This window comes from Lissotriton vulgaris, chromosome 6 (genome assembly GCF_964263255.1).
Source record: "Lissotriton vulgaris chromosome 6, aLisVul1.2, whole genome shotgun sequence".
NCBI classification, from domain to species: Eukaryota; Metazoa; Chordata; class Amphibia; order Caudata; family Salamandridae; genus Lissotriton; species Lissotriton vulgaris.
Genome location: NC_141694.1, coordinates 131,605,473 through 131,622,851, shown reverse-complemented (window position 1 = coordinate 131,622,851; position 17,379 = coordinate 131,605,473). Strand labels below are relative to the sequence as shown.

Here is a 17,379-nt window from a genome sequence, read left to right as displayed (position 1 = left end):
TTTGGGTTTCATGTTGCTTGATTCAACTTCAGAGTTTACAGAGACTCAAGGCTAGGCCTTCTGGTCTAATGTGCTGTTGAAGAACAATGTTGTTTGCTTTTTATTGGCTCCTAGTACATCGTGTAATAGGACACATACAAGGACAACCAATTATTTTCGTCTGGATTGGCAGTATTTTACGGGGTATATATTTAGCCCATCTCGATACTTCTAGGGATCCTTTTCACTGTTGAATCTAATCCTTATCACTTCCTCCTAACCAGCATGGTGAATAATGGTACTTCTAGGAAGGGCATATTTAAGCCCATGCCTGGCCTCCTGCAGCACCCATGCATTGAACCGGTTCACCAGAAATGTACCAGCTGTGTACCCTGCAGAATATCTGTGGCTCATGGTAATAGCATGGCCTTTCAGGACAAGCTGTAGGACATAACTGAAGACTCATGGGCCTCAAGTTGGTTTTTGGGTAGGGACTTGGGGCTGATGTTTAAAATAATTTTACCACGCCAGTGTCTATGAGGAAATGTTTGATGCATGAGGGCCTTGGATCCTATTAAGGCCTCTTCAATGAGCTATGTAAGCTTTAATGGATCAGAATTAATTGGAATTTAAAGGATTTGATAGTGACAATAAGTGTTCCATTTAAATATGTGAACCCTTAGTAGGTCTCAGCCTAGCTCCCAGTGGGGGCTACATTCCTGTTTGGGTATTACAATGTCTTCCATCACAAAAGCAAACCCCACAGATTTGGCAAATCTCTTCAAAGACTTTGCTTGTGCCTAAAAGGAGAGTCCATCAAATAGTGCATTTGTTAGAGAGGACTCCTCAGCTTTATAAGGGTAATTCCCATTTCCTGGACTTGGAAGTCAACACAGTAATGAAAACACATGGGGTTCACTTGCTATTGACATAGACTATGTGGTCAACGAGCCATGGAAAAAGGGTTTAACAGTTCCTGGTCCTAACTACCCATCTATCTGTACAAAATGCATATAAATGTTTGTATTTTGAGGGTCATTATATTATGGTTTTTATTTCACTGCGTTGTGTAATCATGGGTCTGCAAATGGGCTGCAACCTTCACTCAGGGTCTGAGTGACAAAGCTAAATGTACATGTTTGTGTAAGTTTACGATTGTTTGCAAATTCACAAAAGTATTTTACAAGTAGCATCTTAACGACTGCGGACTCTCCGCACATAGGAGGCTTGGACAGTCCTATCTTTTAATGTGTGGAGACTTTGCAGTCATAAAGATATTATCTTTACAATACCTTTGTGAATAGCGAACAATCCTAAACTCGCACAAAAATGTAAGTTTACTTCTGTTAATCAGGCCCTCGGTGTTAATGGCAAGCTGTGATGTCACGGCCACCTCTAACTACTACATCACTTAAACTTTGATGTGCAAAGGTGGGACCTTTTGCTTGGTTGTCTGTAGGCCATGGTCTGCTTCTCCTTCACCCTCTAACACCTCTGCAGCACACACCAGTTGATGTGGGCTATTTGTACTCCAGTACTGGTTGCCTAGGTAATCGTCTGCAATATCCTGTCTATTGCACACTTGTGGACAGTCTGTTTGTCTGTCTCTCAGCCTTCAGACCAGGGATGGCTGCTCACCTCGCCTGTCAGTATAAACAAACAGTGGTCCGAGACCTATATATTTCAAATATGCAAAAAATCACAATTTAATCAATTAGAAGGCGTATGTTATTTTGACAGCCCTGATCAATCAATGATGAACATGTAGAAAATAGGCAACAGCAACAAACTCAAAATGTATATGCAATATTTTAATCTATTGTCAAATTTTAGTAACGAAAGCACAAATTCACAGTGTTATGTACTTTTCTTTATATACATTGTCCAGTATTTAGAACGTGCAGTAGAGCAAAAGAGGTGTCAAAAGAGCGTGAACGTGGTAAGGTGAAAGGAAAAGAAATCACACAGATTTGAAAAAATATTCCAAACAATTCAAAAGAACACCAGCCAATAAAGGCCGGAACAATAAGTATCCTGGCCACTTCAATTAGTCAGCACAATTTCCCTAATTTTATTCCTAGGCATAAGATGTAAAAAATGTCTGCACTATATCATTGAGGGCGGTATGGTTAGTGGTCCAGGTTTATTAATAAATGTCGACGTTTCGACTCGTCTTGCGGCCTTGCGGTTGATTATTCCTGGGCCATGCGAGTCTTCTTCAGGACAGGTGGGACGGGACAATATAGGGATCTCATTGATGACCCCTTCTAGGGATATAATGGTCGTGATTCCCACTCCAAATTGACTCAGTCCTTATGTTTCCAGGAAAGTTATCCAAGTATTCTCTGCAATATTGTTGGTTTCCTATCCACGGTGGATATACTTATGCCACTACATGTCTTAGAAACCTGGTCCCAATCGTAGGTATTGGACAATTTCAATATAATTTAATTCAGGCGACTCCTCACGAATTAATCAGCCTGAGTAGATAAATTATCTTGCTTAAAGTGGGTCACTTTATCGATGCAGGCAAACTCAGGCGGCGAGAATTAAGGCCAGAGGTCCTTAAAAATGACACGCGTCTGCCGGGAACCACAAAAGAAATGCTCGGGAGCATTTCTTTTGTGGTTCCCGACAGACGAGTGTCATAAGGACTGAGTCAATTTGGAGTGGGAATCACGACCATTATATCCCTAGAAGGGGTCATCAATGAGATCCCTATATTGTCCCGTCCCACCTGTCCTGAAGAAGACTCGCATGGCCCAGGAATAATCAACCGCAAGGCCGCAAGACGAGTCGAAACGTCGACATTTATTAATAAACCTGGACCACTAACCATACCGCCCTCAATGATATAGTGCAGACATTTTTTACATCTTATGCCTAGGAATAAAATTAGGGAAATTGTGCTGACTAATTGAAGTGGCCAGGATACTTATTGTTCCGGCCTTTATTGGCTGGTGTTCTTTTGAATTGTTTGGAATATTTTTTCAAATCTGTGTGATTTCTTTTCCTTTCACCTTACCACGTTCACGCTCTTTTGACACCTCTTTTGCTCTACTGCACGTTCTAAATACGGGACAATGTATATAAAGAAAAGTACATAACACTGTGAATTTGTGCTTTCGTTACTAAAATTTGACAATAGATTAAAATATTGCATATACATTTTGAGTTTGTTGCTGTTGCCTATTTTCTACATGTTCATCATTGATTGATCAGGGCTGTCAAAATAACATACGCCTTCTAATTGATTAAATTGTGATTTTTTGCATATTTGAAATATATAGGTCTTGGACCACTGTTTGTTTATACTAATACGTTACCCAGGTCCAGTACCTTTTGGGTCACCCCATTTCTTTAATGGTTCACCTCGCCTGTCAGCACAGCTCCTTCTCATTTCAAAAAAGTACTGTCCTGTACTGCATGCCCCCTTAAATCATGGTTATCGAGGCTCACATAGCTTCTCTGGCCAGGGCACCTGTTTGAGACTGATGTCAATGCAGCCAAGGAGGACACAATCCTAATGTGTTATATTGTTTTGGGTCTAACACCAAAGTCTTTCTCTCAGAGATGAGAAGGACTGTCGCCCTCATGACTTTGGATCGTGTGGTGTTGTATTGGATGTACACTTGAGCATACCGCTGAATTTATCACACGTGTCCTTCTGGGCACACACACAAAGTCCACTATTGTGTCAACATTGTGTAATACATTTCCCAGACTTGGTTAAGCACACTGTAAGTCATTGGTAACACATTTCTGTGAAGTATCATTAAGAATGCTACCCATAGTTTGCATGTCTGATTAAATCATCTGCATGTAAATACATGTTCTACACATTCTATTTACTGAATGGCACTGAAAAGATGCAGATATTACCAACACACTTACTTCCAACAGCTGTGTGTTCTTTGCTTGGGCTATTGCAGGCAGAGATGTGTGTATTATTTTCATTACCCCTTCAAGCTGGGGCAGGCAGGCCTTCTGGAACTCAAGGCTTATCACCTTGGTGATGTGGATTCGGTGTTCGACGTTCATCTGCTTCACCTCACTCATGTACTCGCTGTACTTCGATAGTATAGTCCTGAAGTCATATGGAGACAATTCCAGATGTTCTAAGGATACCCTCACACTCATACGTGCGGCATCATCGACCATGGAGCAGTACCTCTGAAAGCTTCGGCTGTACAAATCCACTTGTGACAAGGACATGTTTACAATGGAGTGCAATTTCTTCACCTGCAGGTTTAAAATTGTGAAAATTTAAAAACTCAATATTTGAAGTTTGTTTGGCAACTTGACACCCAAATATCATGGTGGCGCCCCCTATCCTCTTAACAAACTAGCACTGCTGGTTGGTGGACTATTTAACCTGTTCAGCTTGGAGCCCCAAATGCTCTTAAAATGCATACCTTGGAAGTAAAATCTCTCACAGACTGACCCAGTCTAGAGGCTCGGCGAGGTAGACACACATAGTTTGGGGACAAATAAAATGGTTTGTAACAGTGTGGCTCCTACTAGTGTAGACTTAATTATAGGAAAACACACTGGAAGATGAAGGTATGTATTGATGTAGCTGGGTTTTAACAGCAAAAGTGCACTGTTACTGCATCATTAGGTGATGTTATTTACAGAGGTGCATCTTCAGCTCTTTCCTAAACTAAGGCAGTATTGGGGGAGATCTTCTTTCAGATTCAAGGAGCACTGATCAAAGCAGCCTTTTCCTTCCCTTTTTCTTTCTTGCTCTTCTTCATTTCCAGTCTAATAATATTCTTAGTGTGGTCGCCAGACACCTCAAGTTTGTCAGCCAGAGAGCCAGGGAAGTCAGTCGTGATGGGTGTGTAGATGATGCAGCTGTGCCAGCCAGGGGAGCTTGTACAGTTCCATTAGAGTGAGGGCAATATGGTAATACTTCTTCAGGCCCTTGATAGGGCAGATGCAGCACAAAGGGATAACCTTAAGGGAAGCCGATGCAGAGTTTGGAAGGATATGCAGCAGGGCATTGCCATCATCCAGATGCAAGTATAAGAAGGCTTGAAAACAATTCTATAGTTGTTTTCTGTGAGGAATGGTGTAACTTTCTTTAGTAGAGGGAGCTGGATCCAGGCTATCTTGGCAGTGTGCTCTCTGGGGAAGCGATCAATGTCCAGGGTGAATCTAAATGACTTGGCATTGGGTGAAAGGGTGTAAGGTCAAGAGTTTGGTTGTCCATATTATGTAGTCTATATTTATTTGACAACAAATCTAAAACAATTCTATTTGCAAAATAAACATACCAATATCATTGAACTTTCATGAAGACGCGCAACTGCAAGTGGGTTCAACGTGGATTTGCATGTTATCACTAATTACTACTACCGCAAGGTTCAGAAATTAGTGAGTGAACAATCAGCACATGATTCCAAACTGCATCCTACAATTTGAGCATGAATTCACAATGTCCGGGGTCGTGGAAACCAAAACTGCACACAGTGTGCACCCCCCATTTGCAGGAGGTTGTACCTGGCACAAATTGGAACTTCGGTTTAGTGTGCAAACGGAGATTTGTGCCAGAAAAAAAAATGGCTCGGTTGAAATTGTCCGGATGACGTGCAATACGCTTCAGGGGTATGTACTAAAGGGAGAATCTAATGAGGTAAATCCGAATCTGAACAGAAGATATAATAAATCGTATTCAAAATAAGGGTTGGGGTAGTCGAGTTTAAGAAGTGTGCCCACTACGCTTTTTGGGCGTGGTGGTACAGTCCAGACAACTGTCGGGTGGAATTTTGGGCTATGCAGTAGGCAGGGGCGGGGCATCAGATATAAGGTAGGGGATATTGGGACACCAGCCGAAATTATGTGATAAGATGACACAGTGGCTGGTAGCTTAGGCAAGGCCAGGTTATTTCAGCCTGCCCACCCATCACCTCTTAGTAAGGGTTGAAAGGGGGCAGAGTGTAGAGGTAGCATATATGGATCAGGTGCACAGGGATCAGTGTTTATGGAAGGAGCTTGTCACTGCAGGGCAGGTGCTGTGTTGGTGGTTTGCCGAGATGTTTTCATGGTTTGAATCGGTTTTATTGCTGTTGGGGTGGATGAAGCAGTTTGAAGGAGAGGGTGAAAGAAAGTATACACCTGCAGAAGGCAGAAAGTTAAAGGTTTTCAGTTTAAGGAGGTAAAGTTAGCTCAGGATAGAGAGAATATCTACAGTGATAGGCATTCTAGTTGGGGAAATTGACGGGGGCAATTAGGGGTTGGAGGTGGACCAAGCAGTAGGTTGTTATTGATGTATACTAATGTTGATAGTTTTGTAACTAGACTGATGGCGGAACTATGCTAAGATGGCTCCCACAGCCTCACAGAGGGTGGGTGGAGGGTGCATCTTGGGCCTCGAGCTTAAAGAGAGCCTCACTTTATGAGACCTGTTAATTATCTGCCATTTGATAAAGCTAGAATACTGACAGCAGCATTAACAGGTGTAAGAATTCCAGGCCTCCCTAGACCTTCGAGGGGTAGTGAGTGACACTTCACTGGGGGAAGTTGCAGTACTTAGAGAAGAACAGAGTGTGTGAAGGTAGTATTAACACCTCACCATGCTGTGCAAACACTTAAGAACACATCTGATAAACCAAAAGGGAAGACATCACCTAAGGCCTAACTGTAAGTGATGAGAGATGTGTTGAACATTTTCCCAAATAGTCAGGGCTTTAAGTGGGCCTGGTCCTGCCAGTGCTCAGCACCGTCAGTTCTAAAATGCAGGTGCTGAGACGGGTCCCTATCGTGCTCTCCATTTTTGCCCTTACCCTCAGGGTGACAAAAAATCTTAACTGTAGCAGTACCACCTTTCACTGGCTTTGATGTAACCTCATAGAGACTCATTATAGTTCTTTCACAGACTCATCATTTCAGAACTGAAACATTTTCAATATTATAGATGTTGAATATATTTATCTTATGCAGCTAACAACCATTTGCAAAGCCAATAGTCCTGGCTTTTTGTAGGTATAATGTTACTTGTTGTGTTATATATCTGGATGCAATGACAGAAGCAGCAAAATACCAGTCGGGCGGCACACTATGCTAAGCACAGGTTTTTAAGCTTAGGTGTTTTAAGCCACACCCTTAATTGCATAGGCTACGCCACTTTGAGAGGTTTTTCATCCCACTTAAAGCCCTGCAAATAGTTACATTGTTCTGGTAGTCTGGGTCCAGCCCGAGAAGCAGCTCACAGTCCGGCCACGGAGTCTGAAAGTCTTCTTGTGCCGGTTCTTGGTCAGACGGCAGACCGCGGCTGTGCGTCGTTTCAGAACCAAACACGGCCAGGCGGCTCTCCCGGCTGAAGGCCACGCTCTCCGCTGCAAAACAGAGACGCATAATGCATAATATGATGCAAAGAAAAAATAATCAGAGCAATAAAGAAAGTTTCACCTCTTGCTAAACTGTCGCTTATATTATTACAAACATGAAAATGAGCATTTGAGTACAGCTAAATCGATTCAATAAATACACAATAATTTTGCCAAGGGTATATTTTAGAAACAATTTCACAAAGTATAGAAACCGAAGAACTGCATAGTATTATTTCTTTCAGCCCTGGGTGAGCAGGAAACACACAATTGATCATGTAATTGCTTCCTGCTGTGTAGGTGACAGAGTATGAAATAAAGGTAATGGACTAACAGGGCTACAAGTGTGTTCAGGCCTCCTCCCTCTAGGTTTAATGTCAGAATATCAAATACAGCATTCACAGGTTCTATCACTGTAACATCCAGTACAAATAGAGCACAGCACAAACCCCTGCTCAGAAGCCGGCAGTCAGCTATTAAATGTCAGCGCTCCATATACCAAGGCTGCGTAGTCCTGGTTCCACCTCAGGCCTCTTTAATCCACTGACAGATACTCCCTGCACTTTTAACTCAGTCTGGCAGGTTATTTCTTTCTATCTTTGTGACAGTTTTTCATCTTTCTTGCCTTCTTCTTTTCCCATTGTGTGTTTTCCCTCTCTTCCTCTCGGGAAATGTCTGATGAGGAAAAGTATGTGCCAGTCACTAAAAATGAGTGCCGACCGGCAGCCACCAGCTCAAATTAAACACTATGGCTAACTCCGGATATTATAATCATTTTCACCATCTTACATTCTCTATTGGTAAGTGCTTTTAAAGCATTGCAGGGAGCCACCCCACATAAGGGGCGTGGCGACGTTAGTGGCAGCCAAAGGGCCGCATAGGAAAGGGATCCCTTCCGGGTTGTGCGACCCGGAAGGGATAGCAGAGAGGAAAACAGGAAGTGCGTCAGGGGTTAGGGGCAGGGTGACCCGGAAGCAGTTCGGAAGCGCGAGGCTTGAAAAGCCAGCGCCTAGTAGCTGTGGGCCCACAGGGGCAAACAACAAACACCGGCACCAATTTGGCAGGGCCAGCAGTTAATCAGATTCAGGGAGGGCCGGTGCCGACGGGGCATCCGTCTTTAGCTTACAGCCCTTTAATTTACGGCTCCGCGTCCATGACTTTATCGCCATCTGCAGAGATCATATGGCATGTACCCTCAGACACCAAAGAAAAGATTCTAAAGGGAGAATATATTGACGTATTCGATCTCATTAATGCAGGGGTGGTTCCAGATAAGACTAGGGTAGGCAAGGAAGGCGAGTATAAGCAGAAGAAGGCGTATGTTGAATGGTCTATAAGGAATTGGATTACAGGATTCGCCATTTACGCTGCCATCTTGGTAGAAAGGTATCCCGCAGTGGCCCCTCAGATAATCAGTTACATATCTTTGATACATGGGGCGGCCTCTGAGTTCCCAGGCACAGGTTGGTTACAATATGACACCAAGTTCAGGAAAATGAAGGCAGTACATCCTGAGATAGCATGGGACCAATGCGAGATTAATGTATGGCATGCGGTGTTTTATTCCTCTGCACCTGGGACCAAGACTAGTTACCCTTCTCACAATCAGTCCTTTTTGAGCGACAGGGGGGCAGGAGATAAAAAGCAGGCCTGTTGGCTGTATGACAAGAATGAGTGCACCAGAGGGACTACGTGTAGATTCAAGCATTGATGCTCCTTCTGTGGGGGTCCGTCTCATCCAGAGGTCAGATGCTTTAAGAAGTCAGGAAGACCAAGGGAACAGCCGACTCAGGCTGCAGCTAAAGGGCGGCCCCCTCAGACATCTGAAAAATCTGCCAACACCCATTAAGAGACATGTGCTGACACACCTCCTTAGCAAGTACGATAAGCTACAAGATGCTCAGTTTCTACTAAATGATTTCATGTCTGGTGTCCGTATCCCGTCTTCAGCTACTCCCACCAATGTCCCCCCGCGCAACCAGAGCTCAGTGCTCCAGAACATGGAAGCAGCTGAAAAGAAAATAATGAAAGAAGTTGCCTTGGGGAGGGTGGCGGGTCCCTTCAAACAACTGCCAAAACATGATCTTGTCTGCTCTCCGCTGGGGTTAGTGCCTAAAAAAGAGAAAGGGAAATTCCGCCTAATACATAATTTGTCAAGCCCCCAAGGGCTATCCGTCAATGACAAGCTCGACCCAGACTTATGCACGGTGCGCTATACAACGTTTGACACCGCAATCCAGAAATTGCAGGACATGGGGGAAGGGGCATTAATGGCCAAGTCCGATATCGAGGCGGCATTTAGGCTCCTGCCAGTACACCCGGAGGATACTAAGTTTTTGGGTTTCACCTTCAGAGGAGATTATTTCATTGACCTTTGCATGCCCATGGGCTGTTCAATTGCTTGCGCAGTATTCGAGTATTTTGCCAGGTTTCTAGAATGGGCGGTGGAGCAATTCCTTTCTACAGACAAATCCCATGCGGTGGTACACTATCTAAACAATTTTCTATTCATGGGACCTCAGGGTTCGCAGTCATGCAGGAAGGCCCTGCTGGGCTTCCAGCACCTGGCAAAAGCCCTGGGAGTATCTCTGGCAGCTGAAAAGACTGAAGGGTCAACTTCCTGTCTAGCATTCCTAGGCATTGAAATCGATACTAGAGAAAGGATCTGCAGGCTACCCAGGTCGAAGGTGTCTGCTTTCAAGGATGCTATTGACTCCTGTTTGGGGACAAGGAAGGTCACATTACATTAGCTGCAAGTCTTGGTAGGGCAACTGAACTTTGCCTTGAGAGTCATACCGATGGGCATGGCCTTCTCTAGGAGCATAGCAAGGGCAATGCCAAGGCTGCGGGCTAAACATCATAGAGTTAGGCTGTCAGCGGAAGTGAGGAATGACCTGAACATTTGGAAGGACTTCTTAGAGAACTTTAATGGGTCCGTGATATGGCGGAGACAGAGCTCCTCCAACACAGAGCTTGAATTGTTCACTGATGCGGCAGGTAGTGTAGGCTTCGGGGCAGTCTTAGGTCACAAGTGGTGCATGCAGCATTGGCCAGAGGAATGGGCACGTCAGGGTCTGACACGCAATGTTACTTTTTTAGAACTGTTTCCTATAGTTGTGGCATTGCACCTGTGGGGAGATATGCTCGCAAACAGGCACATTGTTTTCTGGTCAGATAGCATGTCAGTGGTTATGGCGATCAACAATCAGAGAGCAACTTGCACATGGGTGCTGCGCTTATTGAAAGAATTAGTGCTGCAATGTCTGCATCGCAATGTGCATTTTACTGCAAAGCATGTTCCTGGGGTAAACAACCAAGCCGCTGACGCCTTTTCCCGTTTTAAGTTGGCAGAATTCCGCACACACTGGCCGCAGGCAGACAGAGAGATGACGAACTTCCCAGCGGGGCTATGGAAGCTTGGTGCCCCGCAGCCCCTGAGTTGATAACAGCATCCCTGGCCCCCAAGACTAAGAGTATGTATGAGAGGTCGTGGCAGTTTTACCAAGATTACTTAAAAGGGGCGGGGTTAGTAGAGACATTCTCACCCTTGAGCGTCTTGGGCTTTATAGTGCAGCAGAGAGCTAGCGGGAAATCGGTGGCGATGATGAAAAGACAATTGTCGGCAATTGCATTCTATGCTGGCTTAAGGGGGGTGGCAGACCCTACAAAGGACCAAAGAGTGAGGAGAGCTGTGAAGGGATGGGAACGGTTAGCCCCGGGGGCGAAGGATTCAAGAAGACCCATAGACGTGAGCAGGCTGGTAAATATCCTAGAGACTCTGCCCAAGATTTGCTTTTCCCCATACGAAACTCAGTTATTCAGGGTAGCCTACGTTCTAGCATTTTGCGGGGCACTCAGGATCTCGGAATTGCTCCCTGCCTCTAAGGCGGATAAGGAAGAGGGCATAAGGTGTGGGGACTTGATTGTGGCAGGAGACGTCCTGAGAGTTATGGTCCGGAGATCAAAGACAGATCCATTGGGTAAGGGGATATGGTTGCAACTAGCAGGGTAGCAGGGGTGTCATACTGTCCGGTAACATTAACAGGGGAATTCTTGCAATTGAGACCGCAAGGGGGCGATGACAGAGTCCTGTTGCACAGGGACGGTTTACCCCTCACCAGATTCCAGTTCACACGGGTGGTTAAGCTGGCATTGACAAGGCTGGGCGTAGACTCAACTGACTTCACATCCCATTCATTCCGTATTGGGGCAGCAACTACAGCGGCAGGACTGGGGCTCCCAGAAGAAATGATTAAGAGGTTAGGCCGGTGGAAGTCAGCGTGTTATGAGCCTTACGTCCGCCCGCAATTAGTTGAGTGTCACAGCGTGCCTCCCCTATCGTACACAGGTAGTGTTGACTGTTTTTAATTTCAAATTTGCTCTAGGTACCACATCCCAAAGACCCCAAATATGCTGGTGCGGCCACTCCTTTATTCGCAGGGCGGGGTTGGCCTTTGCGAAATCGCACGTGGGAAAAGCGGGGGAGGCACAAGGATGGGACCACCATTGGGTGGGGATAGGTGGACAACATTTAGCCGACGCTCCTAACGATTTGCGGGTGGCCATGAACAGAGGTATGCCTACCCCCGACTTATTAGTGCTACACTCTGGAGGCAACAACATGATCCCGGCGGGAAGAAGGGGAGTAAAAGAGTCACTGTTCACTGCTTTAGCAGCAATCAAGAATATGTTGCCCAACACGATCTTGCTATGGTCCGAAGTCATTCCGAGGCAGGCATGGGCACGGGGCGCGCCTCCAAAAACGGTGAATAAGTCTGTGAAAAGGTTAAATCAGTCAGTATCCGAAATACTTCAGAAATCGAGCATTCGTACCATTAGGCACAAATTAATACAAACGTCAAGGCCGGAGCTATACGCTACAGATGGAGTACACCTGTCTGAAGCGGGCAATGAACTTTTCATACAAACCGTACTAGGGGCCATCTCAGAAGCTCTTGAGTGCAGGGTAAGAGGTTGAGTCCGCCAGTAAGCGCCTCGCCCTGTGGCGGGGTCCTGGACAAGAGGTATCACAGGGACTCCTTTGGTCAGTGCCATTTTTTACCCCAGAACAGGTCTTAAAAATCATCATGGGCTCTGGGCTGGCGGGAGATTTGGGGCTGACCTGCTGGTGGCCCTGGATTCTCTAGCCCTATCCTGGAAGCCGTTGGTTGCCACAAGTGGTGGCAGATTATTTACCTGCGGCTCTGTTGACCGGAGGGCGGTTAACGTAAGGAGAGCAGGCTAACTTGGTTGTGGCCTGCTGGCACAGCCCGAAGGTCAAGCAAGGCCCCTTTGAAGAACGGGCTGTAAATAGAATGACTATGTATATACGTGCGAGTATTTGAATACTGTGATGTCGATAAACAAGTTTTAAAGAGTTTCAATAAATAAAAGAGGCCAATGGAGCAATTGGCCTAGAACTGTAAATTTAATAAAAATGTACACACTGCGAAAACCAAACAAGACTCGGGTGTCTCTATTGAGAGGGGGAGAAAATGGTGATGGGGGTGAGTGCACTTTGTATGCCATCTATCAAGTCTTGGGGAAAAAGAAAACTTAACCTCAACGATCTTACTCAAATGGATTTCTCAGTTCAGGTGTCGTCACCCCACCAATCCAGGATAAGTACACACCGCTCCAGATCACTTCAAGGTGCTTTACCCAGTGACTGCTCTACAGGGAATAGACAGTTCCTAGCAGTGGCGGCTCCTCCTTTAAGGCGGAGGAGCGCTGCCCCACTGATTTCCATAGGAAAAATAAAATTATAATAACGTATCGTTGTTATCATTTTATTTTTTCTGTTGAAGTGAGTGGCTCTTGGGGTGGGGCTGGCCACAGCAGGGAGAGGATTGGTTTGCACTTCTTAAGTGTGCACGACTGCTTGGTTGGTCCTCTTGGGCCAGCCAAACAGTCCTGCACACTTTGCATCTTCCCCACCAGGCATGCTTTACAAAGCCTGGTGAGGAACATGTAAAGTCTCCCAGTCCCAATCTGAGCACCGTGGTTCGGCACTCAGACCAATCATAACGCTGCATTGCAGCATTGTGATTGGTTAAGGGAAGCCCGGGTGCTTCCTACTCTTTCCTGCAGCCGGCGGAGATATGAAGAAGAGGACAGAGAAGAGGCGGAGGCTAGCTGGCTCTGGTAAGGGCTTTTTAATTTATTTTTTCATTCTGTCCCACACCACCCCTCACCCCCCCCCTCGCCTCACCACTCCTGATCTTATAGCAGCCGCTACTGGTTCCTAGCAGAACGGGGGCAGGTAAACACTTGGGTCTACCACCCACGCTCTCGCTGGGAACCATAGCATTGCTTAAATTCCCTCTACCACAAAGTCCCTCTTCACAAGATCCTGTCTTGTAACTAAGGTGGAGTGGCTCAGTTCTGGAATAAGATTCCTGGGCCTCTTGAACACTATTTCTCTTTTTTTTTGCTGCCAGTCAGAGGTCGAAGTGGGAGGGATTTAAGGGACATGACATGCCCATACTTTTTTTAATTTGACACAAACAGTTTCCCTACTTTATGTTAAAATGCAAGCATCCCAGGACGGGCAATAATTCCGACATCTGAGATGCTGAAGCTGAAGGGGAGAGGGTCTCCTGTGCAGTGAAGCAAGAGAGGGGCAGACAGCTAAAGCAGAAACAAACCTTGTCGGGGTGCGTAAAGAGTGCTTGGAAGCCTTTATTGGCTTTAATCAATGGAATCACTTGAGTATTCGCTTTGAGAAGAACTGTAAAGTGACCTAATGAGCTCTGGAGCGTGTGCTTTTAATGGTCACCCATGAAAAATGTTTGCACAAGGAACAGTCTGCATATTACTCAGAGGTATACTTTGAAAGCACTTAAAAAAAAATCTTTTTATTAACAGTCATCGACTTACAATTTACGAGTGCAGCAAATTCTGGCAGTAATTACATACAAGTTACACAGTTAGGACCAATCAAGCAGTGAGCTGTTCGTCTGGGGCAAGTTGTTGCGGCGGATTACAAATGTCCCCTCTATGCGAGTTCCAGGGCCCCCATATTATGGACCACTTTTTAGGGCAGCCCCTCACAACAAATACGGTCTTTTCAAGGTACATGCACCAGTCCATATCAGACTTCCATTTCTTGAGAGTAGGTTGGACTGGGGCCCCCGACGCCTGGGCGATGCTTCTTTTTGCCACCATGAACCCCAGTGTGACCCATTGTGTCTGATGTGTATTCGCATCGGTCGGTTCCCATATGTTTAATGAACACCTACGTGCCTCCGGGAGAAGGGACACCCCCATCACTGTCTCAACTACTTTGTGTATGCCCCTCCACTAGGACTGCATGTGTGTGCATTCCCAGATAATATGTAGAAAGGTTCCTAGGTTTCCACAGCGTCTACGGCAGTCTCCGGTAGTAGCCTTTCCCATCTGCACCAGTTTAGGCCCCGTCATGTATATCCTATGGAGGATTTTAAGTTTTATTAGCTGCAATCTAGCTGGTATCGCCCCCACTCTGGGAGATGATACAGCCCCCTGCCAGTCCTTGTCATCCATCTCAATGCCGTCGGCCACCCACTTTTGTCGTAACGATGTAAGAGGGTCGTCCATATTATATATTAGTTTGTTATAGATCTACGAGTACGTCTTCCCTGGGAGGTGTCCATCCAATAGCCTACTTTCTAATGGAAAGGACTCAGGAGGGGAGGAGCCCCGGGGGAAGCCTACGCGTATAGCATGACGCACCTGTAGATAGCTAAAGTGCTCAGAGGCGACCAGTTCATATTGAGCATGAAGGGCAGCAAATGTTTTAATGTCGCCCTTCTCCCACATGTCCTGGATATGAGAGATGCCAATCATGTCTCACTTGTTTAATCCCTTTGTCGTCCACAGATTTCCCAACCGCGCAGGGTCTCAGAGAGGGGTTGCCAACAACAGTTTACACTCCCATCCCAGGGACCTGTTTGCGGTATGCCAGACAGGCACTGAGTGCCCGGTCAGGCCTGACAGGGGAGGCCTTGCCGGTTTCTAATACAATGCGCTTTTATAAGTCCCTCCAGGGAGAAGCCACCTGTCCATATGGTGTTTCCGTAAGTGCAATGGTTAATAGCGGCCATATGGGCTGCCCAATAATATTTCCTAATGTCAGGGAGAGCAATGCCGCCGTCGTACAACTTTAAAGTAAGTTTTCGGAGAGCTATTCGTGGTGTACCATTCCCCAGCAGTTCTCTTTGAAGGGTTCAATTCTTTGAAATAAGCCACCAGGACAACATTGAGTGAATTTTGTAGGGCGTAGAGAAATGGGGAAGGGACATCATTTTAAATAGAGCTGCCCTTTCTAGGAATGACAGCGGGAGGGTTCTCCAGTTGGCTATATCAGGAGATTATTATTATATCGGAGAGTGAAGTCTAAGGAAAATAAGATCCCTAGACATTTAAAACCTGAGGTACTAAGCAGTATTGGACAGTAGTGGGGTAGGGCCGGCAACCCCACATGAAGAGGGTATAGGTGAGACTTATTCAAATTAATCTTGAACCCCGAATATCTACCATATATAGCCAGTATGTCGATTAGTGCAATCAAGGATTTGCGGGTTCGGTTAGGTAGAGCAACACATCATCCACGTAAAGTGCTATGCGGTCCTCCCAGTCCGGCGACCACCGCATTCCCCGAATCACTGGGTCTCATCAGATCCAGGCCACCAGTGGTTCAAGTGCCAGTGCAAAAAGGAGAGGGGTAAGCGGACATCCCTGGCGGGTGCCTCGGCTCAATCCAAATGTGTCAGATTGTTTGTTGTTAACTACTACCCGTGCCAGAGGAGCGGCGTACAAAAGACGTACCCACCAAATAAACTCGTAGCCAAACCCCAGCTTCTGAAGTACTGCAAAAAGATAGGGCCACTCAACCATATCAAACGCCATGGTGGTGACTAAGGATCAATCAATCAATCATAACATTTGTATAGCGTGCTACTCACCCGTAGGGTCTCAAGGCGCTGAGGGGCGGGGGGGGGGAGGGAGGGGGTCGCTACTGCTCGAACAGCCAGGTCTTGGGTAGTTTCCTGAAGGAGAGGTGATCCTGGGTCAGCTATAGGTGAGTGGGGAGGGAGTTCCAAGTCTTGGCTGCCAGGTAGGAGAAGGATCTTCCTCCGACGGTGTATTTCCGAATTCTTGGGACGGAGGCGAGGGCGAGGCTGGCGGATCGTAGCTGGCGGGTGGGTGTGTAGAAAGTGAGGCGGCTGTTGAGGTACTTCGGGCCCAAGTCGTGGAGAGCCTTGTGTGCGTGGGTGAGGAATCTGAACTTGATCCTCTTGTTGACGGGGAGCCAGTGCAGGTCTCTCAGGTGGGTTGAGATGTGGCTGCGGCGCGGGATGTCCAGGATGAGTCGTGCTGAGGCGTTCTGGATGCGCTGGAGTCTTTTTTGGAGTTTGGCTGTGGTTCCAGCGTAGAGGGTGTTCCCGTAGGCCAGACGGCTGGTGACGAGGGCCTGGGTAACCGTCTTCCTGGTTTCGGTGGGGATCCATCGGAAGATCTTTCGGAGCATGCGTAGGGTGTTGAAGCAGGATGATGAGACTGTGTTGATTTGCTTGGTCATCGTGAGGGAGGAGTCCAGGATGACGCCCAGGTTGCGTGCATGGTCCGTTGGTTTGGGTGCGCTGCCCAGGGCAGGCGGCCACCAGGAGTCGTCCCAGGCGGAGGGCGATGATCCCAGGATGAGGACTTCCGTCTTGTCTGAGCTCAGTTTCAGGCGGCTGTTCTTAATCCACTCGGCGACGTCTTTCATCCCTTCATGCAGGCTGGTTTTGGTGATGGCGGGGTCTTTGGTGAGGGAGAGGATCAGCTGGGTGTCGTTGGCGTAGGAGATGATGTTGAGGTTGTGTTTGCGTGCCATGGCTGCGAGAGGGCTCATGTAGACGTTGAAGAGGGTTGGGCTGAGCGATGATCCTTGTGGTACGCCGCAGATGACTTCGGTGGCCTCTGATGTGAACGGGGGGAGCCGGACTCTCTGGGTTCTTCTGGCGAGGAACGAGAAGATCCACTCCAGTGCCTTCTCTTGGACTCTGATGTTGCTGAGGCGCTGCACTAGGGTGCAGTGGCAGAC

General features: G+C 46.6%; 1 protein-coding gene across 1 annotated transcript in view; it reads right to left on the bottom strand.

Annotated features, from left to right (window-relative positions):
• DNAH14 (dynein axonemal heavy chain 14) overlaps positions 1 to 17,379 on the bottom strand; it is a 1,270,113-nt gene that overhangs the window by 942,229 nt on the left and 310,505 nt on the right. The window contains exons 16-17 of the mRNA XM_086926153.1: positions 7,153 to 7,319; positions 3,874 to 4,221 (exon numbers count right to left, since the gene is read on the bottom strand). Coding sequence (XP_086782279.1) covers positions 3,874 to 4,221; positions 7,153 to 7,319 — 515 coding nt within the window. The remainder of the gene's footprint in view (positions 1 to 3,873; positions 4,222 to 7,152; positions 7,320 to 17,379) is intronic.